The 27531-nt window shown below is 50.3% G+C and overlaps 4 protein-coding genes across 5 annotated transcripts; 1 reads left to right on the top strand and 3 right to left on the bottom strand.

Annotated features, from left to right (window-relative positions):
* Window positions 1-404: 404 nt before the first annotated feature.
* On the top strand, window positions 405-3021 carry LOC112888753 (GDSL esterase/lipase At5g45910-like). Its single transcript, XM_025955075.1, has 4 exons — window positions 405-777; window positions 877-1086; window positions 1257-1679; window positions 2544-3021. The coding sequence occupies exons 1-4, from the start codon at window positions 543-545 to the stop codon at window positions 2759-2761; spliced, it is 1086 nt and encodes a 361-aa protein (XP_025810860.1). The 5' UTR covers window positions 405-542; the 3' UTR covers window positions 2762-3021.
* A 632-nt stretch (window positions 3022-3653) lies between these two features.
* Window positions 3654-9465, bottom strand: LOC112888751 (probable beta-1,3-galactosyltransferase 14). Of its 2 annotated transcripts, XM_025955073.1 has the most exons (7): window positions 8892-9465; window positions 8212-8364; window positions 8056-8138; window positions 7856-7955; window positions 7076-7189; window positions 4570-4712; window positions 3654-4201 (listed from the first exon to the last, which is right to left on the bottom strand). In XM_025955073.1, exons 1-7 carry the CDS (start codon window positions 9296-9298, stop codon window positions 4098-4100), a joined length of 1104 nt encoding a protein of 367 aa, XP_025810858.1. In that variant the 5' UTR covers window positions 9299-9465; the 3' UTR covers window positions 3654-4097. The 2 variants fall into 2 exon arrangements, with proteins under 2 accessions (XP_025810858.1, XP_025810859.1); XM_025955074.1 differs by lacking the exons at window positions 3654-4201; window positions 4570-4712 and adding an exon at window positions 5524-6171.
* Window positions 9466-12105: 2640 nt separating this feature from the next.
* Window positions 12106-14396, bottom strand: LOC112891155 (exocyst complex component EXO70E2-like). Its single transcript, XM_025958089.1, has one exon. The coding sequence runs from the start codon at window positions 14042-14044 to the stop codon at window positions 12236-12238; it is 1809 nt and encodes a 602-aa protein (XP_025813874.1). The 5' UTR covers window positions 14045-14396; the 3' UTR covers window positions 12106-12235.
* A 5884-nt stretch (window positions 14397-20280) lies between these two features.
* On the bottom strand, window positions 20281-22147 carry LOC112890983 (GDSL esterase/lipase At5g45910-like). The gene is made up of 3 exons (XM_025957872.1): window positions 21781-22147; window positions 21423-21638; window positions 20281-21223 (listed from the first exon to the last, which is right to left on the bottom strand). The coding sequence occupies exons 1-3, from the start codon at window positions 22136-22138 to the stop codon at window positions 20586-20588; spliced, it is 1212 nt and encodes a 403-aa protein (XP_025813657.1). The 5' UTR covers window positions 22139-22147; the 3' UTR covers window positions 20281-20585.
* Window positions 22148-27531: the final 5384 nt, after the last annotated feature.

A 27531-nucleotide genomic window follows, 5' to 3' on the forward strand; every position in this document is an offset into this window, starting at 1 on the left:
GAAATTAAAGCTCCCCACAAAATCACGTGGACATGAGCTAATCCTGGCACCTTCTTGCTTCTTGCCGGGGAGGGTGCCCACCCGGGCTAAGTAACCGCCGAATAAAACGGGCGCGACCGACATCCGGTCGTGCCCGTTTGCTTAAAGCCTTAAACGACATGTGATTAGGTTGATGACGTGCGGACGGTTCAGATCACGCTAGAGGGATGGGATTTGCCCGTTGGAGTGTGATCCGGACCGTCCGATGCCGATCGGGCGGTGCGGGTGGGACCCGGATCCAGAAGGGACGCTGGTCGCCGAATACCGCCCGGCGTGGAAAGGTGGAGGAGGGCATGGCATACGGTACACCTGTATGCGCGCGCGGGAGGCGAAAGTTTTGGCGAGCCGAGGCGAAAGGCGCCCCGAGCTGACGAGGCCGAGGCTATAAAATTTGGCCTCGGCCAGGCCGTTTCGTTCAAGCGCAAGACTCTCACTGAGGCTCGCTCTGCTCTGAAGCTCTGAGTCTGAGCTGCCGGTGCTTGGATTGCGTAGGTAGCCTGAGGATGAGGATCGCGGCGGCGCTGGCGGCGCTGCTGTGCGCGTCGTGGGCGGCGGCGGCGGAGGCGCAGAAGTACAATGCCATCTTCAACTTCGGCGACTCCATCACCGACACCGGGAACCTCTGCACCAACGGGAAGCCGTCGCAGATCACCTTCACGCAGCCGCCCTACGGCGAGACCTACTTCGGCACGCCCACCTGCCGCTGCTGCGACGGGCGCGTCATCGTCGACTTCCTCAGTACGCTCTCGCTCTGACTGACTCTCTCATGATGTGGATTGGGTGGATACTGACGGTGGCTTCTTCTTCTTCTTCCTCCCCCGGGGACGAACGACGCAGGCAACAAGTTCGGGCTGCCGTTCCTGCCGCCGTCCAAGTCGACGTCGGCGGACTTCAAGAAGGGCGCCAACATGGCGATCACCGGCGCCACCGCCATGGACGCGCCCTTCTTCCGCTCGCTGGGGCTCTCCGACAAGATCTGGAACAACGGGCCCATCAGCTACCAGCTCCAGTGGTTCCAGCAGATCTCCTCCTCCGTCTGCGGACAGGGTGAGTAGTCACCGGCGCGCAGCCATCAACGCGCCCGACTTTAATTTCTGAAAGCCTGTCACTTCTTGCTCCCCCTGCTCCTCCCCTGCTGCTGCCGAAGCCTTTACTTTCCTTGGGCCCCTGCCTGCCCTGACGAGCCAGCGATCTTTTCCAAATTGCAAAATCATCAGACTGCAAGAGCTACCTGGCCAACTCCCTGTTCGTGTTTGGCGAGTTCGGCGGCAACGACTACAACGCCATGCTCTTCGGCAACTACAACACCGACCAGGCGAGCACGTACACACCGCAGATCGTGAGCACCATCGCCGCCGGCGTGGAGAAGCTGGTGGCGATGGGGGCGCGGAACGTGGTGGTGCCCGGGGTGCTCCCCATCGGGTGCTTCCCCATCTACCTCACGCTCTACGGCACCTCCAACAGCGGCGACTACGACGGGCTCGGCTGCCTGAAGAAGTTCAACGACCTCTCCACCAACCACAACAACCAGCTCAAGTCCCAGATCGCCAGCCTCCAGACCAAGTACCCCTCCGCCCGCATCATGTACGCCGACTTCTACGCCGGCGTCTACGACATGGTCAAGAGCCCCGGCAGCTACGGTGAGCGTTCCGTTCCGTTCCTCATGTTCCTCCTCGGGCGTTCCGTGCTGCCGCCATGGCAGCCGTAACCGTTGAGCTCATGCTCATCCGTCGCGCTCGTGCCGTGTGTCTCGGCCGCCGCGCTGCCGACGCGCATGTGTGTGGTCGGATGGGGATTGCTGACGGGAACGTCAGGCCAGGACGGCTGCCTGCGAGTTGTCACGCGCCTCGAGCATCCGTGACGACCGCCGGCTTGGCGGCTTCCGGCGGCTTTCGAGCGGCGCGCTTGGCTCTTCCGGCGGCCCACCCCCCGTGCACAGTCACAGAGCCAGCCGGCCAGCCCCCTTCAATGCGCCGTCCTGGCAGTCTGGCAGTCCGTCCGGACAGGGGAATGGGAATCCCGCGTTGAAAACCCGTGCACGGGCAGCAGCGGCAGCGCGACCATGCCATGTGCACGACAAGGGGTCAGAGGTGCCTGCCCGTCGCTGCCGCGACGGGACGACATGCCCGTTGCTGCCGCGCTGCTCGTGCGCCGCGGGTGGGAACGTGGGCGTGTCGTGCGCCGGGGCGGCGAATAGAAAAACACAGGGTTCGTTCACGCTCGTGACGCGCATTTGTTTGGGCGCCGGGACCTCGCGCCGGCGAGCAACCGAGAGGCCCCCCAATGATGGGACGGTGATGGCGGGTGCGCCGGCCCGGTGTCGCAAGTGCCCAGCGTCTCCGGGCAGGGCATGTCCCCGAGCCGGGCATGCTTGCTTTGCTCCCCCAACCAACACATGCGAACTGAATTGAACCTTGGGCATGCCCATGCCCTCGCGATCTCCAATCTCTGGTCTGACTCTTCTTTTCCCCCCTCGCCGGGGTTTCGGCTGGCTGTGCGTGCAGGGTTCAGCACGGCGTTCCAGGCGTGCTGCGGCTCCGGCGGCGGCAAGTACAACTACCAGAACAGCGCGCGGTGCGGGATGTCGGGCGCGTCGGCGTGCTCCAACCCGGCGGCGCACCTCAGCTGGGACGGCATCCACCTCACCGAGGCCGCCTACAAGCAGATCACCGACGGCTGGCTCAACGGCGCCTACTGCAGCCCGGCAATCCTCCACAGCTGAGCAGGATCACCGAGGAAGGAAGAGGACGATCAAGATCGACCCATTAAAAATACTTTATTTTTTATCATCACTATTAATTACCTGCGTCTGCGTTGCCGGAGAGAAGAAAAAGGCGTCTCGATCGGCAGCGGCGGCAGCATGTGGAATAACAATCTCTATACATGTTCGTCGTTCGTCCACGCTGTAACCTGTCACCCGTTCTCCAATCACAAATCGATCGAAATGGTATAGGTTCGGAGGTTCTCTCCTTCTGCCGATCATGGTGGGGTTTGTGTAAAAGGAGCCTCGTTTTTGCTCGGCGCCGCCGCGGCAGCTCGCTTGGCTTTGCCTGTGCGGGGGGCATGTGGCCGGGGCTTTTGAGAAAAAGCTTCGGCGCCAGCCGCACCCTGACGGTAACCTTGTCTCAGGGCGACAGGGTCAGAGAGACTATCATGTCACGCGTCAGACCCCGTGATGCCCTGGCTGACATGGGTCTCTGCACAAGACTCCAACGAGCCATGACTATCCTAAGTCCTGACCAATTCAGGATGGCACCAAAAGGAAACTGCAAATTCAGAACAAGCGTCCATGCATACGCTGAGCTGATGGCTGCAGCCAACCTTCCAGTGCTCGGACAACGATTCAAGCCGTTTGACTGTATGAATCCGAGCCGCGGCGTCCGGATCAAATTCATTGCGTCTGAGCAAGTTCGTCCAAGCTGCTGATGCAAGTGGACCTGAATTATTACGGACTGGCTGGACTTCAGATCAGAAACAGCTAGAGCGCAATCAGTTTGGCGCCGTATTTAATGTTTATCCAAATCTCAGATGGCGATGCCACACCGCTGGAGATGACGTTCCGCATTATTACTCCCCATAACAAGGGGTTCAGTTGATCAGATATCCCAACCTAATTACCCAACGGCCTGAAATTATACTCAGCATTGGCAAAATGAACTCACATCAGCGAAAATCAAGCGTGTAAAACGCTAACTTCCAGTGTCACAGCATCTGAAGGTGTGTGTGGTCTATCAACTGCTAATGCATTCTCTTCCCTCTAATTTCTATACAACAAAATTCCTCTTCTGCTACGAGACAGGATGAACGTTCCAAGCGACCATCATGGTTGCATTGTGAAAAGGAAAAGCAATGAAGGCTGCTGTGACAAGAATGCTGAGCGAGGATGCCTCTGCTATAGCGCTAGGTTATGACGCCGCCTGTATAGGTTTCTTGGACAGTGCTCCCGCAATGATTGTACCTGACGAATCCAATGAATACTCCAAGCACATCTATTGAGTTAGGGGCAGATGTCAACTATCAGATCCGCAGTTCGTGTTTGGTGTTTTCCGATGAAGAAATCATCGGTCATCAGACTCCGACACCTCAGCCGCCACGGTGGGACCACCCGTGCACTCTTTTCTTTGATGAAGCTCTAGCATTTTTACCTCTGGGTGGCACAGCCCTGGGTCATAGATTTGGATGTTAGCAAGGCTCAGCTTGGTCTGTAATGATAAACTATACACATTTTGAACTGATAAAGGTTTAACAAGAAAGGATACGAAGACCAGCATCTATAAGTTTCTAGTCTTATAAAAACATCTCTCAAAATTATTTACCATTATTATGAACTAGACAGTAGACACTAGTACCTGTGGAACCTCTTTACAAGTTACTGATGCTCACTGTTTTCGGTCTTCAAATGTACAGTTGATAAAAGATAATGTACATGCTAGCCAAGTACTTCAAGGGGCAAGAAAATGTATAGATGTAGTAGAAATTCATATTTTTGCTAATTACACTATTTAGAAATATGAAAAGAAAAGAAAGAACCTGAACATTTTGGAATATCCCAAACAGCAATTGAAGACTCTGTACAGTCCGGTTCACAAAGTGCATGCGTGTTCTCATGGTTGACATTCATGGCAAGCATCCAGGATCCAATTGTAACATCCTCATTGCTGAACATACGGAAACTGGACAAAAACATATGTAAGAATCTAGTAAGCACGAAGCAGCAGATAAAATGACTCGATCAGAGGTTCAACAGTGATGCAATAATGCTACCACATGAGAAACTGAGTCTCACAACATCTTCCGGTATTTCTCAAGCTAAAAATGTCGGTTTACTTGCTATTCTTGTAGAAGTTATACTGCAGGCACCAGGGTTTGTGACTTCAATATAGTATTACCAATCTGTTCATGATCGATCCCACAGCTAACTTGACCAAAAATAGGAAACAAAAGGTCTAACTTAATGCTAGAACATTGTTTTATAGATGAAAGAAGCACGTCCTCATGACATACCAATTATTAGCAGGTCCAAATTTCAGTTAAAAATTGGGGTTATTGCATTCTTGCCCTTACTTCGAACTGCAATTGTAATTTTACCCTCATTTTCATCCGCTTTGTGATTTTACCCTACCTTTTGAAATTGAAGACTGAGTTTGCCCCTACTCTGTGAACAGAATGTAACGATGTCAAATAAGCTAAGAAAAGACAAGTTTACCCTTGCGAATATGACCCTATTTTTATGAGAACTTAGTGATTTTACCCCTATTTGACATCACATATTTGGACAACCCTCCAACATATCCAAAAAGAAATTTGCCAACCACCAGCATATTTTTAGAATCTGAGCAATGATTGATAAATTTTATCAAATTTTTGGCAGCAACCCAACACAAAAGTAAGTCCCAAAGACCCAAACCACATACATATCTAGATAAATAACATCCCATCATATATGTCCAACAAAAATAACAAGGGAAAATTAGATTCATACCATTAAAAGAACAAGCCTTTAGCTATTTACCATCAAAAGATTCATCCCTGTAGATATTAAGCATTAAAAGATCACAAAGTTACAGATATGTAGCAGTATGTTCCCTTCCGTCGCTTGCATCCTCTGTTTTCCTTTCTTTTGTCGATTAGCAATTTGCCAGCTTCCAATTTTAACCTCCGGCCAAAACTACTCATGTGCAGCCGTGCAGGTGCGCTCGCCAGAAGCCTGATGTTTGAGCCCGACGACCTGCTCGCCGCAGCCCGCACCGCCGCGCTCGAGTCCTCGGACAGGCTGGTGCCGACAGCCGATGATGCCGTGGAGAAGGACAGGTCGGAGCGCGCGCCCGTGGAGACCGTGCAGGGGAACAAGGCGGCTGCCAGGGACGCCGGCGCTGCTGGCCGCTCTCGCCTTTTCTCGCCTTTTTGACGTTGCTGCTGAAGCAACAGATGCGGAAGCAGCCCATCGGTTGGAGCAAAAGGAGGCAGGGGGGCTCAGCTCGCGGTGGCTTCTCGTCTCGCCTCGCCTTCTCCATCGCCTCCACAGAGATCAAAATCGAGACGGGAACAAGCAAGACAAACGAAATCAAAGCCGATCAAACGGAACAAGCTTTTCTGCCTCTTCCTGTTTCTCCTCTTCTTCTTCCTCCCAACCTACAATACAGCCAATCTCCCTTTAAGCTAATTTGCTTGCTCCTGAACGCCAGCTCCCTGGTTGGCTCGCTTCGCGCCTGCTCGGGCCGCGTGCCCGCGCCCGCGCCAGACTGGCCACCCGCATCCATGTCTAGGCCCCGCCATGCCTAGCCGGCCGGCAGCACCTGCGCTCTACCGGCGCGCCTGCCCCACCTGGCCGGCTGGAGCGCCCGCACCCCCGCAGCCTGCCTTGCCTCGCACTGCCGCAGCCAGCCGCTCGCCGTGCCTACTTGCCTTGGTCAGGGAGGTCGGGGGCTAGGGGAAGCACGGTGATTTGGCTGAATAGGAAGAGATGAGGGGCATTCTTATCTTTTTTCCATATTACGAAGGGTTTTCTTTTTTTCCCCTAATTTGTTTATTCTGTTTGCAACCAACGGAGTTAAGAACAGGGGCAAACGGAGTCTTCAATTTTAAAAAGTAGGGGTAAAATCACAAAGCGAACGAAAACGAGGTAAAATCACAATTGTAGTTCGTAGTAAGGGTAAAAACGCAATAACCCCTTAAAAATTAGTCGCGTGAGCTTGAAATAACAGAATGTGGTGCCGCACACTTTTAGCATCAGGCAATCACAACATCTCAAAATTCAGTCCTGCAAGAGGAATGCCTCCACACCAAGATTTGTGTCTCAATTCTAAGCAGACACGAAACCAGTAATCGTGTGTACTGAGTACATGTATCCCAGTTATACCAGCCAGTACAGTTTCTCAGAAGTTAGTGCATGTGTTGCAAAGACTAATTTGGTAAGACAAACCACCATATTTCCTGAGTAAGATTAAGAACATGTGCAAGTAGAAACTACTTGGAACAGAACGTACTTTAGTTGTTGTTTCATGATAAGATGGGCAGGACATTGACTGCAACTCACCTGTTGTTTCTCAAGGCAACCAAGCTAGCCACCACGTCAGCTGACAAAGCATAAATTGGCCCGTACGCATGAAGGAAGTATTCAGATCCGAGTAAGAAGGATTGGGGCTCATACCTGCATCTCTCAAAAGAACAGAACCAACCAACATAATTAGTTATTGTCTTATTATTCCCCAGATGCTCATAAGTTATCACTTATGAGCATGAACCCGCAGATAAACCAAGCAATTCATCTAAATGATGCCATCCAAGGGGGCTTTATGTGCAAATACAATGCAACGGTTGTGCACTCAGGCACAACCAAACATATGAAGGATTTGTAAGCACACCAACCCCTCCTAGTTTAATTAGGACACTTAACACCCCTAGGGCTCTGCTTTTCTAATTTAATCAAGCATTCCTAATATACTAACTCCTTAGCCCAAATCTTCTTTCCTAATTAACAAAACTATCCAATCAATCGACTACAACTCCCAGACAAGTAAAAGAGCTCCTGGCTGGTTTCCTCTAGAGCCAGACATCACAACAGTTAGTAATGGAGAAAAACATTTAATTTCAAGCTGAAAGATTGGGTATCCAGAAACATAATGAATTAAATTAAAAGTTTTGGTCCAAGAATGCAACTATGGAAGTTCAGATTAATCATCAGTTCATGGCTACTTTACACATAGTTAGCATGATACTCTAGGCATTTCTTTTCCTCTGGGGGGATCAATTCAGCTTTCCAATAGAAACACTCCGAAAAGAGGAGCTCATTATAACATTAAATAATAAGACTAACCATTTCAACTTAGGATCAGTGAAAACTGGCCCCTTCTTCATGCATCCAATATATGTTTGTGGATGTGGCCGCTCTTTAGCCAGAAGCAAGGAAAGTCTATCTGCACAAAGAGAAATAACTGGTGTAAGCATCAACATTTCAAAAGGAAGGATGCCTATTAGGCAGTCATTAAAAGGAGATATTGGGATATTATCACTCACCTGGTCGCAGGTAAATGTCATCATCAGCTTTAACATAGAAATCAGAATCATACAATGCATAGGCAGCCTTAAAGAAGGCTAACCTAAAAACATAAGACAAATCAGCATCCTGAATTGATACAGAACAATCATATGTAAATAGCTCTATTTCCTTACGTTTTGTATGGGAGCCTGCTATACTCCTCCAAAATATCTAAAAGCACAAAATCATCAAATTCTTCAACTTCTCTGTCAAGAGCGGTCATCTTGTTCTTTGAGTTGCTTTTCCCAATCACGAACCGGAATGCCAGACCAGTAGCTTCCTCCAATCTGCAATGCAGAGAACAGAAAGGACAACCATTCATTGTAAGGGATAGAAAGCATCACCAAAGGGAAAACAATGATAAAAAATCAAAGACAGTGGATAATCACCAAGCATAGTTGGAACAATTGGACAGCAAAGTGAAATTAGAGAAAATCAAAGACAGTGGATAGTCACCAAGCATAGACAATTCTACTGCCATACAGTGATTTCTATATTGGCAAATAATTTATCAGGAGTTCCGGTATATATAGATCATCAGCATTTGCCTTTTTGATGATCTGAGAACCAATTGGAAATAACAGAATATTTGAGTGGATCGCAGTTACTTCCAGATAAGAGAAATGAATATATGGAAACTACCAAACCAACTCTTATAAGCAATTAATACAAGTTTGCAACAAATCCCACACCACATTACTAACAGCAGCAGAGTAGCAGTAAACAACGACATCAACAGTTCAAGCTCCTAACAGCTAGATCCCGATCAGCAGAAGAGAAAACGAACTAGCAAGCCGTGATACCAGCGACTAACCGAAGTAGGCCCTGGCGATCCGCGGGGAGCCACGTCCGCCTAAGCGCGCGGCGTCGCCCGATGGAGCTGAACCCGGTGAAGATCCCGACGAAGGCCATGACCTTGTGCCGGCCGCGCGATCCGGTGGCGAGGTGGGCCGGGAGCTCCGCGGAGCCCGCGGCGGAGACATCCCCGGGGCGGCGGTCCCACGCGACGGAGACGGAGAGCGGGCGGGAGGAGTCCGGGCAGCGGCTGCGCGCGGCGGGCGGGGATCCGGAGAGGGTAAGGGCGGCGGCGAGGAAGCCGGCGAGGCCGAAGAGGAGGCAGGCCGCGGAGAAGGCCGGCGAGGAGAGCAGCCGGCGCAGCGCCCCCGCGCGGCGCGAGGAGGGGGTCGAGGAGGCGAAGAAGACCTTGGGGGAGCTCGGCATGGCGGCGGGCGGGCGGGGCCGGCCGGCCGGTCCTCCTCCCCTGCGCGCGACGCCGGCACGGGCGGGCGGCGTCGGTCGGATCGGAGCTCGGGAGTCGGGAGTGGGGGAAGGAAGGAGGCGGAGCGGGTTGGGGGTGGCCACGGCCGTTTGGAAGCCCAGTTGGTCGAGCCGAGCCGTGGGGCCCCGGTTGGTGCGACGCCTCGTTTTTCTTATGCGGCCGGCCCTCGTGGGGTGGACAAAAGTGCCGAAGACAAAGGACTATGGCCCATGTGCCAGATCCTATTGGGCAGCTGCCGGCCCAAGGAATCAGCGTGGCGTACGGAAATACGAAGAGAATGGCAGCACTGTACCAAGGTTTTTAAAAAGTTTGTCAAAAGTGTCCTTGACGGGCTAATGCAAGTTGATTTATGAACGGGCATTTTGATTCGTCAAGATTAATTTATGTTCACGGGTCATCAAAACATGATGCTTGAAACAAGATTTTTAGCTTAAAAAATATATACTCCCTGCGTCCCGAATTATTAGTCGTTTTAACTTTTCTAAATACGTAAATTTTATTATGAATTTAGACATCGTATATATCTAGATGTATAATAAAAACTAGAGTAAATTGCATCCACCATAAAAAACTGGTATAGTTATCTCACTTTGGTCCAACAAGCTGTAAAAAACAGATACATGAACTCGTCAATTGTGTGCATGTACGTCATGTGTAGCTCTTGTGGGTATTTTGCCATAGTGCCAACAAGAGTTTTAAATTTTCGGTGAAATTTTATTGAAGTTTCATGGACTTTAACATTTCTGCTAGTTAGAAAAAAATAATTTCATTCTATTTTCTCTAAAACTTTTGAATTTAGCTATGCTTATATAGGTCAAATAAGTATAAATGGATATATATTATAGCGCCTGGTCTAGCTCTTACGTTTTTTTAACCATATTTTCCCCAGGGCCAACTAGCCCCAACCAACTTACATTACATAACACAAAATAATATGTAAAATGCACCGCCGTCCCTCGAACTTGGCTCGAAGTGTTATCCCGGTCTCCAAACTTTCAAAATACACATTGAGATTCTTAAACTTACTAATTGTATCACATGAGGTCCAAATTAGTTGTTTAAGTTAAATCAAAAGTTATATAATTTATTCAAATAAAAAATTATATACGTATAAAAGTAATTCATACCAATTTACTTGTACAAATGTATTCAAATACAAAAGATCTATATAGAAAAATTGTAAAATAAGAAAATTATATGATAAAATTTGTAAAATATAGAAAATAAAAAAATGATAATTTTTGGAGGAAATATTGGCAAAGAAAATTCGGTATAATTTTTTAAAACAAAATTTTGAATTTTTTAAAAACTATAAGAGTTGAGCAGAAAATTTTAAAGATAAAATTTGAAACCACATATAATCTTCATATAAGTTGAACACTTTTATTTTATAACTTAAAAATAATAATTTGGACTTCACATGATACGATTAGCAAGTATGAGGATCTAAATATGTATTTTAAAAATTTAGGGAGCGGGATGACACCCCGAACCAAGTTAGAGGGCCGGCGGTGCATTTTACTCTAAAAGAATAATCCAACAAACAGTTGCTAGCAAGGAGCTAAAGGCAGCTCCGGATGGACAAGCGATAATGGTTGGCTCGGTGTGGATGGTCCGTATCGGCATACGGCAAGAACCCTACAAAGTCTCCGTCGACATTGTGATACCCCTTAAACTCAAGCAAATCGGGAGGAGTGGAGGTTCGCTGCGTCAACGGTTAGGCGTTAGGCTGCCATCTATTGATGGACTTTGTAGGATGGCGGAGCTAGAAACTGGATGAGCTCGGAAGGGCTTAGGAATGTCAATTTTACATTTTGATCTTTCCACCTGCTTAAAACAAATCGTTGAGATCCAAGATGAAGTCCATGCAGCCTGTCACCAAGGAAAAATACGATAAGTGGAGTACACGTGACCGTATATGCACACAATTAACAAGTTTATGTGTTTATTTGTACATTTTGCAATTTATTAGATTAAAGTGATACAACCAAACAAGTTTATGTAAGACGGGCATAGTTTATTCTAAAAATTATGCAACTAGAAAAATTAACGTGACTAATAATTTATAGAATGGAGAGAGTAGTTCGGAGTAGTTTTTTTTTATGAGCTCTCCAGTGGCCGAAGGAATTTCAAGATCTTAAAATCTTAGCTTTTCGCCTCTTGAACTCAGAGTATTCGACGCCACTTTGAACTAGGTGTTGACGTGACCAAGGTTCAACCTTGAAATTCAACCCAAGTCCTTAACCTCGAGGACAACTAATATGGACTCATCGACTCGATTCATTCTTCGACATATATCACTTGATATTTGTAGGTCCATCTAGCTATGGGCTTGCGCTTATCATGTATGATGAGATGGTTGAAGCATATAACCGTAATACTATAAGAGGCTTTTTACTATGTTTGCATGGTACTCGGGCACATTTTTCTCAAACAAAATATCTCAGCATTGTGGTCCAAATGCAATTGTTCATTATCTAACGAGGCCAACATATTATCAGCATCTCACTCTCATATATCATAAATTAGTTGAGTTGCTCAAAAATATCATTCATTTTAGTCGACCTCTCACCATCTTGCTTCTAACCTCCATTGCTAGGAAAAAGGTACTTTTTGGTCATAGTGGTGACCCAGATTATTATTGCATAGCAAAAGGTACAGACATGTTATGATCAATAACTGTTTTGTCATTGGCTTCCCTGACTAAGTTGTTTAAATGGTAATAATCAAAGAACTTACTCATTGTAAATGAAATTTTTGCAAGTAGGGGCGTTGTCTAATGCATAATTATTTGTCCCTGTTTCCGTTTCTCCCCCTAATATAAGTGTACACGTGTATATAATACACCAAGGAAATCGATGGTCTCGTCACCAACACACTCATCCTTCAAACAACTCTTCTAGTAGCTCCTCCAGTTCAAGGGGAGTGCTCGAGTGGCGTCTGTTGGTCTTCCCTCTCGCCATCCTCTCCGACATGTACTTGCTGTACCCCGAGATGACTTTCTCAGTGACGGCTTCGCGCAATCTCTTCCTAAGCTCAGGGTTTGGAACCTTCCACATCCTTTGCATGGTGTATGTTCTCTGGAACTCCGATTCGAATTCATCCAGCGCCCCGCTGCAGTTCAAGAAGCCACGAGGTATGTCATGGTACAAGCAAGACATCACCGGCTCCCAAGAGGCTTCGAGGTAAGCTTCCATGAAGCTCTGGATCTTGATAAGGCCATCCAGATTCGAATCCGCTTCTATTTTTGCCCGGATACTCCGATCAGGCTGGCGAACACAATCCTCCATTGGGGGGAGTCTTTCCCTGGAACCCCTGGACCTCTCGATCTTGCAATCTTCAAACGGCGGCAGCAGCAAGGATGAAACCTTCTCTGAAATGAAGCTGCAATTGTTCATCAAGAATATGTACCGCAATCCGGGGTCGGAGATGAAATTGGACGCCTTCTCGAGCTGCTTCTCCGAGGATGAGATCAGGTTCTTGATGAGGTCGGCAACCGAGCTTGAGCAGTGACCATCGTGTTCGGACAAGAACATTCGGAAGCGGTGCTGCTGGTCCTGCAGGACCAAATTGAGTGCACCTTCGTTTCGCCATAGCAGCATGGCGTAGTTCATCATCAGCCTGGCGGTCTCGTGGACGCCGCCCGCCTCAGCCGGCGAGACTCTCCAGCAGTCGTCCGCCATGAAGGAAGCTCGGACCTTCTCCACCATGCTCCACACGGCGTCGCTCAGCTTGCTCCTCTTCCGCAGGAAGACGCCGTTCATGGCGTCGAACGTGGAGGCGGCGCCGGGCGCCTCTTTGAACAGCGCCAGGACGGCCGGTGAGTCATCCACGACGCAGGCGTACACCTGCAGCATCCCCGGGAGCGTCTCCGCCGCCGCCTGGTCGTCGTCGATTAGAGCGGCGTCGGCGACGGCGTCCACGAAGTCAAGCATCCTGAGGACGCTCGCCTCCGCGAACCGCGCGAGCAGGGCCGCCTCCTGCTCGCGCTCCGCCGCTTTCCCGGTGGCCAGCAGCAGGAAGTACCTGACGGCCTTCCTGACGCCGCCGGCGGCCGGCCACTTGGCGCGTAGCTCCAGCTGCGTGATGCAGAGCACCTGCACCATGGTCTTGAGAGCTTTGATCCAGCTCTCCATCAGATCAAGGAGGGAGGCGCATCCATCCTCCAGGTGCGGCCGCAGCTTGTCTCCTTCCCTGGCATGGAGAACCCACTCCACGTCCAGCTCCGAGAACCAGCTCCCCAGAAGGAGCTCTTCGGGGCCGGGGCTGAGACCGAGGCCTCCGCAGTGCGCCGACGACGAGCCGCCGGCAGCGCCGAACGCTCGGATGAGGCCCTTCATGTAGCCGTCGTGGACCATCCGCAGCGCGATGGCGCGGAGCTCCTCGGCTCCATCGAGGCAACCGGAGAAGCACAGGTCGCCGTCGGAGGAGAAGGACACGGACACGGACACGGGCGAGCAGCGGGCCGACGCGTCCAAGGCCGGACTGGAGGCCGAGCTAGCGCTCGACGACCAGCAGTAGGCCCCTTCTCCCGCCGCAGAGTCGCTGCTCGCGGGGACGAACCGCACCGCCGGCCTGCACCGGCCGCCGGGGACGGAGGCTCTCCGGATCGAGTCGCGGTAGGTGCGCAGCTGCCAGGAGACCACCGGCGACAGCATGCTCGCCGTGCCGCCGCCGCACTGCGTCATCTGCGACTCGATCGGTGCGCGGTGAGCAGAGCTCGATGTCTCGAGTGATGACTTGGCTCTAGTTGCCTGGAAAGGACAGTAATCATATCATCCTATATAACTCATTTATTCCAGACGACGCAATCTTCGTTTTTCGAGAGGTCAAGCAATCGCGTTCCGCGGACTAATCTTCCCGCGTTGATCGATGACGATGAGAGGACAGAAAAATCTTTCAGAGCGGCGAGAGCTCCAGCTCCTCGTCAACCTCAAGTCAGCACGTGTGGTTCGAAGAAACTTCGTGACCAGGCCGGGGAGGCGGGGAGAGTCCAGGCACGCATCGCCGTCTGTGCAGCGAGTGCAGCATCGACGACGGCGTCGGGGAGAAGCGTGGCGATTCAGGTCTCTACTTCGCTAGGTGTGACCGATCCTGCCGCCGCTAGTTACAAGTAGAGTCAGACATGCACCGAGTCAGTTCGTTCATGGTCGCTAAAGCGGCCAGATGGATGGTGGATTTGGAATTCTATATAGTGCTATACAGCGGATTAAAGTGGAATTGGATTACCAACCACAACATGCACCTCTAAAAGTGCATAAAGAATTCTGGCAAAATTACGGATGCACATAGAGCATGCTACCGTGATACGGTGTGAAATTTGAGCTCAAGCAAAAACTTATGCAAAGAGAAAAGATTTGCCTATTATTTCTTGTTGTCGAGATGCTTCATGCCATGAGGAACTACTCTTCGCCTCTTCTTAACTTATGTGGCTACGTGGCTGAAAGCAATAAGATGAGAGATCGACTAAAAACAATAGTATTTTTAGGCAACAACAAAGTTTCACGTGAAACCACCTAGAATTCTACGTGGACACTATAAAAAAATAGAGAAATTCTAGAAATTCTCACAAAAATCAGAAACATTTAGACATCAATCCGACAACTCTAATCATAATAGTCATTGGACATGTTATCTTTCCTAATGAATTACCCACCACTGCTATTATAAAAAATAAACTAAAGTAACCCCTAAAATCTAAATTACCCACCTCTGTCATTATAAAAAACTAAAGTAACCCCTAATCTTCATATAAATTACTCACCTATGCTATTATAAAAACAACGCAAATAACCCCCTAAATTTGCATATGAATTATCCAATTATATCATTATTAAAGGTTAAAGTAACCTTAAATCTGAATCTAAATTATATAATTATAAAAAATACTAAAGTGCACCAATATAGAATTCTAAATTATTATTTTTATCATTATTTATATTATTATTTATATAAAAATACTACCCACCATGATATGTGTCACCATGTATTCATGTACTATGGAAGAGATAAGAATACCAACTTACAAACAAATGGTTCAAGTAAATATATATCAAACACATATGGAGGTGTGATGCAAAATGAAACCTAATGCAACTAAAAAATGATAAATATGTATTTTAGAGTATGTGTTGGAATATTTAATAGATGGAAGAGGGCTTGAGATAGTATTAGCTAGAGACCTTATTTTTATATATTAATTTTAATTAGCCCGTGCGGGAGTACGGATTTATAGGCTAGTAAACACAAATACGAGGGCCGGGTGACATTCTGAAAATATATTGTGTTGCACACAACTACAGTGGTCACACAGATAACTAGTAACAAACTAGTTGCTCACTTAAAATCTCTTCGCACAGATAGATTTATGCAAACAAAAGGGCAAGGCAGCTTATCTTCTCAGCCACCTATTGCAGCCGCCTGGTAACATTCTCCAGCATGTCCACTAGGACAACCGGACATGATCTTTTGAGATGCGCATACTCCTGGCTAGCCACCACATCATCTATCCTGCTCGATGATGCGATAAATTCCACGCACGCGTTTCTCAGATTGCTGCAGTGATGCTGGTCAGCCAGAGCCAGTGTTTCTCAAGACTCCTGCGAAGAATGGCTTCGCAGACCCGCTTCAGTCTTCCCATGGCGTACCTATCCGCGGCAACAAGCAAGTGCTTGATCATCTCCCTGCCGCCGCCGTCTTCGTCTTCGTCTTCGTCTTCGAAATCCTCCATGTCAGGCATCGAATCCGTTTATATGAAATGGAGCAGCGCCCTGAAGACATCTGTCTTCGATGGTTATGCGCTGCCCAACCAAAAATCAGCTATATTTCCTACCTTGCTTCCTACGTGCATACACATGCAAAAATACTACTAGTATAACTCCTTTCCTTATATGCTAAGACGACTTACTAAAAACAAGATCAAATCCAACAGTCGTCGTCGTCGATTGGATGTCACAGGAGCTGGGAATTCAGGGGCTCGTGGTCGTGGAGCGAGGGGTTTGTGCGACTTTAATTTGCTAGAGGCTAGCTAGCTAGAGAAGGAGGGGGAGGGGGGAGGGGGAGGGAGGCCGGGTAAGTAGAGGAGGGTTTTAATTTGTTGGACGACGTGAGGGGCAATAAAGGACATATCAACGACAAAACATCACTGTGTAAGAACCCCGGTTTCATCTACTTTGGCTGCGCCTCTGGAAAATCAACGCTCATCAATCCTACGAACTGCTGCTTTCTGCTTAATTACCAAGCTGTCGAACGCGATAACGATCTGGCAATGTCCAAGAACACGGGGAGGTAGTTCCTGATGATTTGACATGCCAAAAAAGGAAAACGTGCGCCGAGCAGGCTTCCCGGCCGGATCGAGTGATCGAAATGTCCAACAACCAACCAGATGCAAAACTAGCTAGGGCTTGCCGGAGAGCGGCGACTCGCGGAGCCGGCAGAGCGGCGAACACAACGCTAGCTAATGGACGGTGTCATGTGGACTTCTCGATCATATACATTATTAAACAACAAGAACAAGGACGAACCGATATACAAGGTTACATGCATCTTCCACTGATCGTCCCTGTTCCATCGATGAACAGTTTCTGCTGAACAGCGTGATGCAGACAAATAAAAGCAGCAGTGTGATGCAACTAAAAGCAGCAAGCTTGAGAACCGAAACGACGATCTAGCATGCCCCAGATCAACCGCCTGCAACTGATGCTAGGTAGCGCTGCACGATCAGTCAGACATCGGCGGCGAGCGTAGCTCACCGCAGAAAAATAGCTTAATTTCGTCGGCCAGAAACCGTAGAAAATAGCCGGAAAGCTGTCGAAAATATATATATTCGTCGGTCGGCCGACAAAAATACACCGACGGAAATAAAATCGACAAAAATAATATTTTCGTCGGTAATACATTTCTTTTCGTCGGCCAAGGCAGCCGACGAAAATACATGCTATATTTTCATCGGCTAGCACAGCCGATAAAAAAGATACAGTTTGTTTCGTTGGTCTTCGCGTCTCGAAGACCGACGAAAATAGTCGTAGCTAGTTTCGTCGGCTTCCCTAGCCGATGAGAAGACCGACGAAAATAGTTGTAGTTCGTTTCGTCGGCTTCCCTAGCCGACGAAAATACTGGGCGCCTGCTGCATAATAGTTTTCCAGAATTATAAATAGCAATTAATTAATATAAAAATAGTCATCTATAAGCACAGCATTTATACATCATCACGCAATCATGAAATACATCCCATAAGTGCAATCATGAAATCCATAGTCTAAATGACATATATATATATATATATATATAACCAAACCCAAATGAGGGGTAATATTATGTCCGCTGCCACCGTCACCTCCACAAATATTATGCGCTGTCGATGGTGGTATGGACAGGCTGCCAGAAACTCCTCGAGGATGACTACTCGTCGAACCCTGATTATAGATAAAGTTAAATGTATAAGAAAATTTGAGCATTACTAGTTATACGAAATAATTACCACTTGTGGAGATGGCATATACATGTATGGTACAAAAGTCGGCGGTGGTGGAGGAGGCGAAGGAAGAGGTGGCAAATTAAATTGTGATCCAAGGGTAGCCGCTAACATATCCTAAAAACCGATAATAGATCAAGTATCTTATATCAATGAAAAGTGCATAACGACTTGAAAGATATCAAACTTGCATAGCACCTGAAGATGTCGTTGCTGAGCGAAAAAACCTTACATGTACTCATGTTGTTGTCTTGCCCACTCCTCTTGCCTCTGCATCACCTCTATGCTGCCTTATCTCCTCCTGCAGTCGACTTTCCCTTTCGTAGCCCCGAGAACTCCGAGAGGACTGAGAAGATCTTGCCTCACTCAAAGCACCACTTGTATCAATAACGCCATTCAACATGCTGAACTTGCCATATTTCTTCCCTTCCCCGCTTGAGTATAAGGCACCGACATCCACATCACTCCTCCTCCAATCGTACTCCCCATGACGTGAGCGGCGGGGACGGCTGGGCGGGGGCGGCGGCGCGGGGCAGGGGAATACTCGGACGAGGCAGTGAAACAAATAAAACCTGAGCTCGCTGAATACTTAAAGCAACTGTATTTTCGTCGGCTCTAAGTCTAATTTCATCGGCCCTAACCAGGCCGACGAAAATAATTGTAATTTCGTAATTTACTTATTTTCATCGGCTTGCTACAGACTGATGAAAATAAATATAATCAACGAAATTGAGCTATTTTCGTGCAGTGACTCCGGCGGCGGCGGGCGTCGACGCCCTCGTTGACGCTCTCGCAGGCGTCGATCCACTCGATGTAGACATCGACGGGCTCCGTGAGCGCGTTGGCCGCGGTGGAGTAGGACTCCTTGCAGACGCCGCACGAGGCCTCGGCGATCAGGTGCTTGAGGTCGATGCTGCACTCCACGCTGGCCCTGTGGTTGCAGAACGGGCAGTCGAACGCCGTGTCCAGCTTCGGCGCCTTCCTCTTCGCCATCCCGTCGACACGACGCCGCCCTAGCAGCGGAGACGGCGAGACGATGGACGTGATCGTGAGTCCAAAGAGCTGTACGGTATCACGCTACGCGATGGCCTGATGGCCGGCCTGGGGGGCCTTTGAAGGAGTCGACGAGGGCACATGTGTCAGCGGTCTAGTCACCGACCTTCACATCCTAACTCCAGACTGGGACTCGAGTCGAACACTTCCTTCCGATGTCCGATCCGTCCTCCATCCTGTTGTCATGAACAGACGGACGATATTTTTTTTGAAAAAGAATTTATAAATATATTTTTTTGAAAGGAAAACGGACGGTCGAGATTGGTTCATCAGTTGGAGCAGCTGGGAGCGTGCACGCGGCGGCCCGGCGGCCCTCATGCCGCATCGCGCGTCGAGGTCGAAGTTGTACCTGCCGCGGCGCCGCCGACGCCGCCGCACGCTGGGATGGCGCCGCGCTGCCGAACCCGACCCCCGCCGGCTGCACACCATTCACCCGACATGGGCGTAGTAGTAGTCGGCGTACGCGATCCGCGCCAACGGGTGCCTGGCGCGGAGCAGGGACGGCCGGAGGCGAAATTGGATATTGGTCTCTGCTTTCTCCGTATACTGCTCCACTGTAAGTATATGTCTGTGCTAGTTTGGCTGACGTGCACAAGCAGAAATATACAAGACGCGGAGCCCGGCGAGCCGGCGCTGGAGCAGGGTGTTCTGGTAGAGGGAGAGCTCGTTGAGCGGCTTCAGGCACCTGAGCTCGCCGTAGTCGGCCGGGCTGGGGGCTTGGGGCTCGGGAGGAACGTGAGGTGGACGGGTACCAGTTGTATCAGTTGCGGCGTACGTCTCGCACGCCGCGGTGGCCGGCCGCTCTCGCGCTCGCGGTGACGCGCAGGCGCAGCTCCTGCGTCGGTTCCGGCCTTCCGGGCTCCCCCGCCGGGAAAGCAGGCAGCTCCGCGCGGGCCGCGAGGGGCGGCCCGAGTTTGCCGCCGTTGTTCGCGTGCTGAGCTGGGCCGCTTTTTGTGGGACATGAGAGTAGGCCCGTTCGTTGGTGGGTGCCGCAGCCGTGCGCCCTGCATGGGGGCCCGGCGGGAGCGGCGCGCGTGCGGGAGGCCCACCACTTCTGGCACTATCGTCTCCGGCTGGGCCGCCCCACTCTGCTTATCCGGAGGAAAATTTTTGGCAGTTGGGTTTGGGTAGCACACCAACATGGTCCATGTGTCCAACCTCTCCACTCAAGAAGTACGGACAGGGGCAAAACACGCTTTGAAGCAAAAGGGTTGGAGCATTTTGGTACTGACACGGTCTAATGATCTCTGTTATTGCCGCCAAATTTGGTCTGCCATGAACCAGGACCATACTATTCCTCATTTCAGTGAACATAGGGTGCAGGTGCACTGTCTCCGGCCAGTTTTTTTCCCCCGAACATGCAAAAACTTTGGGTGTCTTGTAGAGAAAGTGGAAAGATGAGGATGATTTTAGTACGATTTGTGCATGTCATGTCCCGAATTCCAGCCGAATTTAGAAATAAAATCCAACAACGTAAACAGCCTCCTAATAGCACACTACGCAAGTGGTCTTGGCATCGCTGTCACATGATGAACGCAAGAAAATTATGCTTCATTGATTATTCTCCCAGATCATCTTCTTGTTTTCCAGCTAGAGAAACCAAACAATTAATCATCCGATCCCCCTCCCCTAACTTGAGGAGCCAATGAGCCATCCACCAAACCAGCCAGCCAGCCAGCCCTTGGTTCCTCTGGAGCTCCCGTCTAGGCCCCGATGGCCGGGTGGCAGTAGGCCCCGCTGACCCACCCGTCGGCGATCTTCTTGTACGCCGCCTCCGTCAGGTGGATGCCGTCCCAGCTCAGCGACGACGCCGGGTTGCCGCACGCCGACGCGCCGGCCATCCCGCACCGCGCGCCGTTCTGGTAGTTGTACTTGCCGCCGCCGGCGCCGCAGCAGGCCCTCAGGTTCGTGCTGAACCCGTAGCTGCCGGGGCTCCGGACCATGTCGTAGACGTGGCTGTAGAAGTCGGCGTACATGATCCGGGCGCCGGGGTACCTGCCCTGCAGGCTCGACACCTTGCTCTGGAGCAGCTGGTTGTGGCGGGCGGACAGCGCGTTGAAGCGCTTCAGGCAGCCGTACTGGTCGTAGTCGCCGGCGTTGGAGGTCTGGTACAGCGTCAGGTAGATGGGGAAGCACCCCACGGGGAGGACGCCCGGGACCACCACGTACGTGGCGCCCAGGGCGATGAGCTGCTCCACGCCCTTGCCGATGGCGTCCACGATGGTGCCGCTCTGCCCGCTCGCCTGCTCCGGGGAGTAGCCGCCGAAGATCTGGGCGTTGTAGTCGTTGCCGCCGAACTCGCCGAGCACGAACAGGGACTTGGACAGGTACGACTTGCAGGCTGTCGTCGTCAGGATCAAAGCAAAACAGCGTCACGTTAGATCGTTCATCGTTAATGGCTGGCCGGCGGCCGGCCGGCCGGCCGGCGAGAGCGACCGCCACCTCATCGTCGTCCTCCCTGGAAGGGTGGACCACGCATTCACGCAGGGCGGGGTTTAATGGTGAGCAGCAGAGGGCGGCGAGCGGCGTTGATGGCGTACCCTGTGTGGAGCCGCAGATGGAGGGCATCAGCTGCTTGAACCACTGGATCTGGGTGTTGAGGGGCCCGTTGTTCCAGATCTTGTCGGCGATGCCCAGCGACTGGAAGAAGTTCGAGTCCATGGTCGTCGCGCCGATGATCGCCATGTTCGCGCCCTTCTTGAAGTCGGCGCCGCCCTGCTTCGACGGCTTCAGCAGCGGCAGCCCGTACTTCTCGGCTGCACAACACCACACCGGATCAGCATGCCACGTCTCCATTGACAGAGAACGAGCAGAGCACAATGTGCTCTGTTTTTTGGAGGGAAACGATGGTCTTGAAAAAGGTGGACATGTCAAGATTAAAGGCAGACGAAGCAGTACCGAGGAAGTCGACGACGAGGCGGCCGTCGGAGCAGCGGCAGGTGGCGCGGCCGAAGAAGGTCTCGCCGTAGGGCGGCTGGGTGAGCGTCAGGCCGGCGGGAGGGCCGTTCACGCAGAGGTTGCCGGTGTCGGACATGGAGTCGCCGAAGCTGAAGATGGCGTTGAACTTCTGGCCCGACACGGCCAAGAAGCCAGAGGACACGGCGAGGAACGCGACGACGAGCCGGGCCGCCATTGCCGGTGTGTAGGCGAGTGCTCTGAGCTCTGCGATCGCTCGGCTGGTGAGGAGGCTCGCAGGGCTCCGCTGCTTATATAGAGGGCGGCCATGGCGTGGGTTGGGATGTAGCTGTTGCGCCATTAGCCCACCTCGTGTCAGTCTCCTTCGGCGGGCTTAACAACTAGTAGGACTACTAGTCTACTGCTACCACTTGGTTGTTGTGCATGCATGGCCTGCTTTTCTTTTTTTTCCTTCTTGGAGGAAACTTCTGCTGCTTTTCTTCTCTCTTTTCCTTTTCTTCTCAGTATGTTTTATCATGTCTACATCAAATCCTCTGCTCTTCTTTTGGTAACTACTCTGTTGTTTTTGAGATGTATCTTTTGTTTACAAGAGAAGCTTGTACACTCGTGGCACTAGATGTTGAGATGGCCCAAGTGGTTGGAGCTCTTGTCATACGCTCGCCGAAACACCACCCGGGTTCGAGTCATTTTCGACTTAGCAGGAAGATATCTCGTTCCTCCCCTACCTGTATTGCATATCTTTTCTAAAAATAAGTTTGAAAAGGAGTCATATTAAACATGGTCAGTTGCCATGGATGGGTGCTACAAGAAAGACTAGTCCACTGTGCATGAAAATGTGGGATAGGTATTTCATTTCCTCCTGTTCCTAATATGCTGCCCAATGAAAGCTAAATGATTAGCGTATGAAGCATGGGCGCGCGTATAGTATACCGTTCGAGTTGGACCAGCCGGGTTTGATGCTTGTCTAGCAGGGGTGCTTCATTATTGAGACTAACACCTTTGGCTTTACCCTAATCATCTTCCACTAACTTTCTATAATCTATGCAACTGACACCTCATACACCTCGGTTCAACTTTCCTGTGCCCTTGATTCTGGACTTCTTTGCAAATAAAGCATACACACCGCTTGGGAATCATCCTCTTTTTTTTTTACAGATATTATAAACTCTGAAATGAAAACTGTCTGCCCCCTGTATTTCCTGGACGTTCAAAAAAAAATTCAACAATGCGAGAAACAGTTGCTAGCTAGTCACAAATGGTGTGGCACTTTCTGTTGACTCAACGTAACTACCAAACCGATTTTTCGAGACCTCGATTAGGTAACCGTAGTCTGTCATGGAGATAGCACCGTCGTGTTCGTATTCCACGGCTTCGTACCATTTCCCAATAGCCAAGCAGTGGTTGTTAGGGTTTATGGCATAAAATGTTGCACTGATTAGGCCAGTTTTAATGTACAGTTTTATGGTATAGTTAGCAAAATTGGAAACTAGGTAACTTATCATGTTAGCAAAATTAATGGTATGGTATAGAATTTAATGCTATAAAACTCTCCGTAAAACGAAACAGAGTTGGCTAGTGACTACTGCTACAACTACGTCCATCAAGCCAGCTGAACAGCACCGGGGTCTGCTCGTGCTCGCGCTTGTGTCAACTAGACGTTACCCTCGTCGCTTTCTCATCCTGCTTTCCCGGTTCAGGCAACAAGTAGCAGGTCAGGCAGCGTTATCAGCGACAGGGAGGCCAGCATCTTGGGCACTATCTGCCAACACCATACCAAGCGTTTGATATGACTTTACAGTTAAGAAAAAAAACCATTGAAATCGTTGTTGGTTACATTTGTGGTAGTGCCTGATCGATCTCCGTGACACCTACACCTGAACGTCAAAAGCTAGCTAGGGCTCAACAACTCCAATAGCACGGAGGGAAGCGACACGCACTAGCCACTGTTCGCAGCGGGCGGGCAGGCGGATACCATGTCAATTCGTCAGCGAACTTGGCACCAGGTAGGCCACGCCGATGTCGGTTGCAGTTGCGAGTCCGTTATTATCCAGAGAGAGCCAGAGGAGAAAACTGCGCTTAACTGTAACCAAACTAACGGATTAGCACATCGTTGTCGGCAGAAGACTGTTTGATTCTTCAGAGAATTTCTGGATGAACACACCATCTTCAGTCATCAGTCGCAGTGCTGTGACTGGTCTCTGTCAACCTCACGAATCTTTTTTTTTTTGAAAGAAAACCTCACGAATCTTAAGATAATGGAGAGCTAGAATCATCAGTATCCAGATTTAGTTTCAGCAACTACCAGTTATCTTTTACAAAAAAATTCAGCAACTTGGAGTTGTTTTTAACAAGATTATCCGCATGGCTGACTGGCTGGCTCATCATCCATGGAGAGACAGAGACCGACGTCAAAGCACGTCTTTTCAGTTTGTTGAGGACTCGGCCAGCTGGTTCCGTGCTCCTTCATCCGCCGCGCGCATTCCAAGAAAGCTTTGCATACGCGTCATCGCGGAATCCGCATCTACTCCTAAACAATCACCTGCTGTACTTGATCTAATCGGTTGCAACCTCTGGCATCGATAATTGGAGCCTGTACATGCGTTCGCGCACCAATCAAGTCACCGGACGATCAAGACCCCCTCCCCAACAACTCGAGCTAGCCGCCGCTCCAGGGCACGGAGCTGGTAGCATTTCCTCCTTCCCTCTCCATGATTTGCAAGAGGACGGGGCGCTCCAGTACGAGCCCTCCTGCGTGGACTAACGCGCGAACGCCAAAGGCGCGGGCCGCCGGCAGTCGTTGTCGACCGGCGGCGACGTGACGGCGATGCTGTGTCCTGCAAGCGAGCGCGCGAACCTTCCGACGCAGCCTCCGGCGAGCTAACGCCCGGATTCGTTTCGCTTTCTCTCTAACGCCCGGGTTCGGGCCGGGGTTGAAGTGTCCGGGAAGCAACGTCGCCTGTTTGGTGTGCGTACTGTGTGGCGAATGAATTTTTCTGGTTCGTGATTTAATGGGGTTTAACTTCTGGATTGTTTTTCAGAGTACCTAATGGGCTAATGCGTTGCTTGCCGCAATAATTCAGTGCTGTGCTAGTTCAGTGTGCATGTCGGTCCTATATCTTGTTAGTTGCTTCAAATTCTTCAGGTAAAAAGACACTGTAGTTCTGAAGATTTAGCACAGCAACATCTGAGTAAGATAAGTTGATAATCTTGTTAGCTCGAGTTTAATTGTTTACTTGCTCTTTGAGCGGCTAGCCGGGTTGTAATCTCCCTTCTTTATCAATGAAATACTCACAATTTCATGCCTGTTCGTTAAAAAAAAAGCTGATGAAACATGAGCTCGGGGCTTCATGCATCAGAATATCATGGGCCTATTTCTGATATTCTTTCTTAAAAGGACACGTCAGGTGTGCTAACCCATTTTTCTCACCAAACATGCACGAACACGAGGCGCCTGTGTTGTCCAGTTTTTTCTGTACTTGTACCATTAGCTAATCCAACCGGTGGCCTGTTGGCGTCATGAAAACATGGGTACTTGATTGCGCGCAACTGATGATCGAGACTGGAGGGCGGGAGGCTACTACTGGCTGCAGCCTGAATTCTGGGAGTTCCAGCTTCTGAATGTGCGATCAGAATAAATAAATAAATAAAACGGTTAAAAGGAGCACGATGTAGAAGTGCCAGGAGACAGTTTGCACGTCAGTTCAGAGCTGTGCTTGCATGACTGCAACCAACGCTCCACCTATAAACAACCAGCTCGATCGTCTGCTGGAGTGATGACGTCAGCTGATAATTTGTGTTAGCTTGAACGCTGATCGCCCCGGCCGTACAGCTCTGACGGTGAGTGCTTGCGATTAGACGCTTCATGTGCTGACCAGCTTGGACTCGGAATTTCGGTGGCTAGCTAGCACTGCAGCTTACGATGTTCCTGTCACGGACAGCTCCGTTTCCCCAACGGCACCTTCTCTGTTCCGTTCCTCTCTCTCTCTCTCTCTCTCTCTCTCTCTCTCTCTCTCTCTCTCTCTCTCTCTCTCTCTCTCTCTCTCTCTCTCTCTCTCTCTCTCTCTCTCTCTCTGTGTGTTCTTATCCGGAGCTGCTGCCGGTGCCTATGCCACGACGGCGTGCTGAAACGTGTTGTCCTTAGGGAAAACCAAACGTGCATCCCCTTCCTCTGACAAGATACTCTCTTTGGAGCAACGTTTCGGGACGAGATACTGTGGAGCCGTGCCCCAGTGAGTGGTCAACGGCACGTCAACACCTGCCGCGTCAGCCTGATGATAAGCAGTCGCCCTAACATCATGACGCTTCCGGGATCTTTGATCAGTAACTCTCATGATTTGAATGGGGCAACAGTAAACTCTCTTCATCTGAATCGGAATCACAGTCATGTTAACCAAAAAATGGGGACGGCGAAGCGAACCGACAAAGGGGCAGTTTCGGACAGCAGTTCGAGGTTGGGACCCGCCGGATGAGCGTGCTGTCTCTGACGAATCACCGGCGAGATCAGCGGTCCTGACGCCGCCTGTCTTCGCCGTACCCGGGCCGTCCGATCCCGCATCCGACGGCTCCGATCCGCGCCGTCATAAAGGCGCCGCCCCCGCCATCACCGCCTCCGAAGCAGCTCGCCGTCTCCGTGCAGCCCCAGCGAAGCTCGGCCAGGTGGCTCGCCGGCCGTGCTCCCTGGCCTCTGCTACCGGTGCAGTGAGCAGAAATCTTTGCACAGAGCAGTGAGCAGGGCGCGTCTCCTCCGGTGCTCCGAACTCTGAGCCTGTTCTGAACGTCTGAACCTGCAGGGTCTGGGTTGGGTTGGGTGGCAAAGATTAGTGCAAGCTAAGACTGTCGACCCGTCATTGGCTTGTGGCTTGTCTTCAGGTCAGTAGGCCCCGCACGCTGCCGTCGTCCGCCCTCTTCTCGCTTGGAGCAACACAAGGCTCAGAGGATCCAGAGGGTATCAGAGAACTGGCTATTGGGCGAGCCGGCAGACCGATGGCTGTGTTTCACCGGATCGTCAGTTCGTCACGTATCTTCGCGGTGGATGGCTTGCGAGTCAGCATCGTGGGCTTCACGAGTTCGCGACTGATGATGGCACGATGGGACACACTTTCATTGTATGATTTCCACTTTTTTTATCAGGCTAATTACAGGCTAACAATGATTAAATGGCAATGTGCCCGGATAATCCATTCCATTGTCTTAAAAAAAAAATCTGTGCCCGCCTGCTGCCGATCATGGTTCCCCGCCGAAGCAGAACTGCAGGGAGCCATGGCCCTACTCTGCTGGGTATATACCTTCTCAAGCTTCCTTGCAAGATGATGATGCTGAAGTTGATTGACCTCGTGCTGACCCGTCCTCGCCGACGAGCAGTTCCGAACACTCAGCGACCTGCGCCAGGACCAGGGAGCGCACACCAGTACACCACGCTCGCATGCTCTGAATCCACTGGAGATCGGGGTTGCGAGCGCGTTGGCGAGCTGGAGTTTTCCGGGTGGTTAGCAGCGGGCGGGCCCTGCTTTTCCGTGCACACATAGCCATCAGCTTTTGGTTCGTCTAGTTTAGTTGTCTGGCTTTCCTCTTCCGCCGTGTGCGTGTCCATGGCTTTAACATGCTTACGCATTTCTACTTACAGTTTTATGTGCTTTTACATTTTTAGTGTGTAGTATCTTATTAAGATTAATTATTATAAAAAATTTTAGGATGACATTTTTACGCTAGTTAAACTCTAGTTGCACATCTAAA

The sequence above is a fragment of the Panicum hallii genome, chromosome 4 (assembly GCF_002211085.1).
Source record: "Panicum hallii strain FIL2 chromosome 4, PHallii_v3.1, whole genome shotgun sequence".
Taxonomy (NCBI): Eukaryota; Viridiplantae; Streptophyta; class Magnoliopsida; order Poales; family Poaceae; genus Panicum; species Panicum hallii.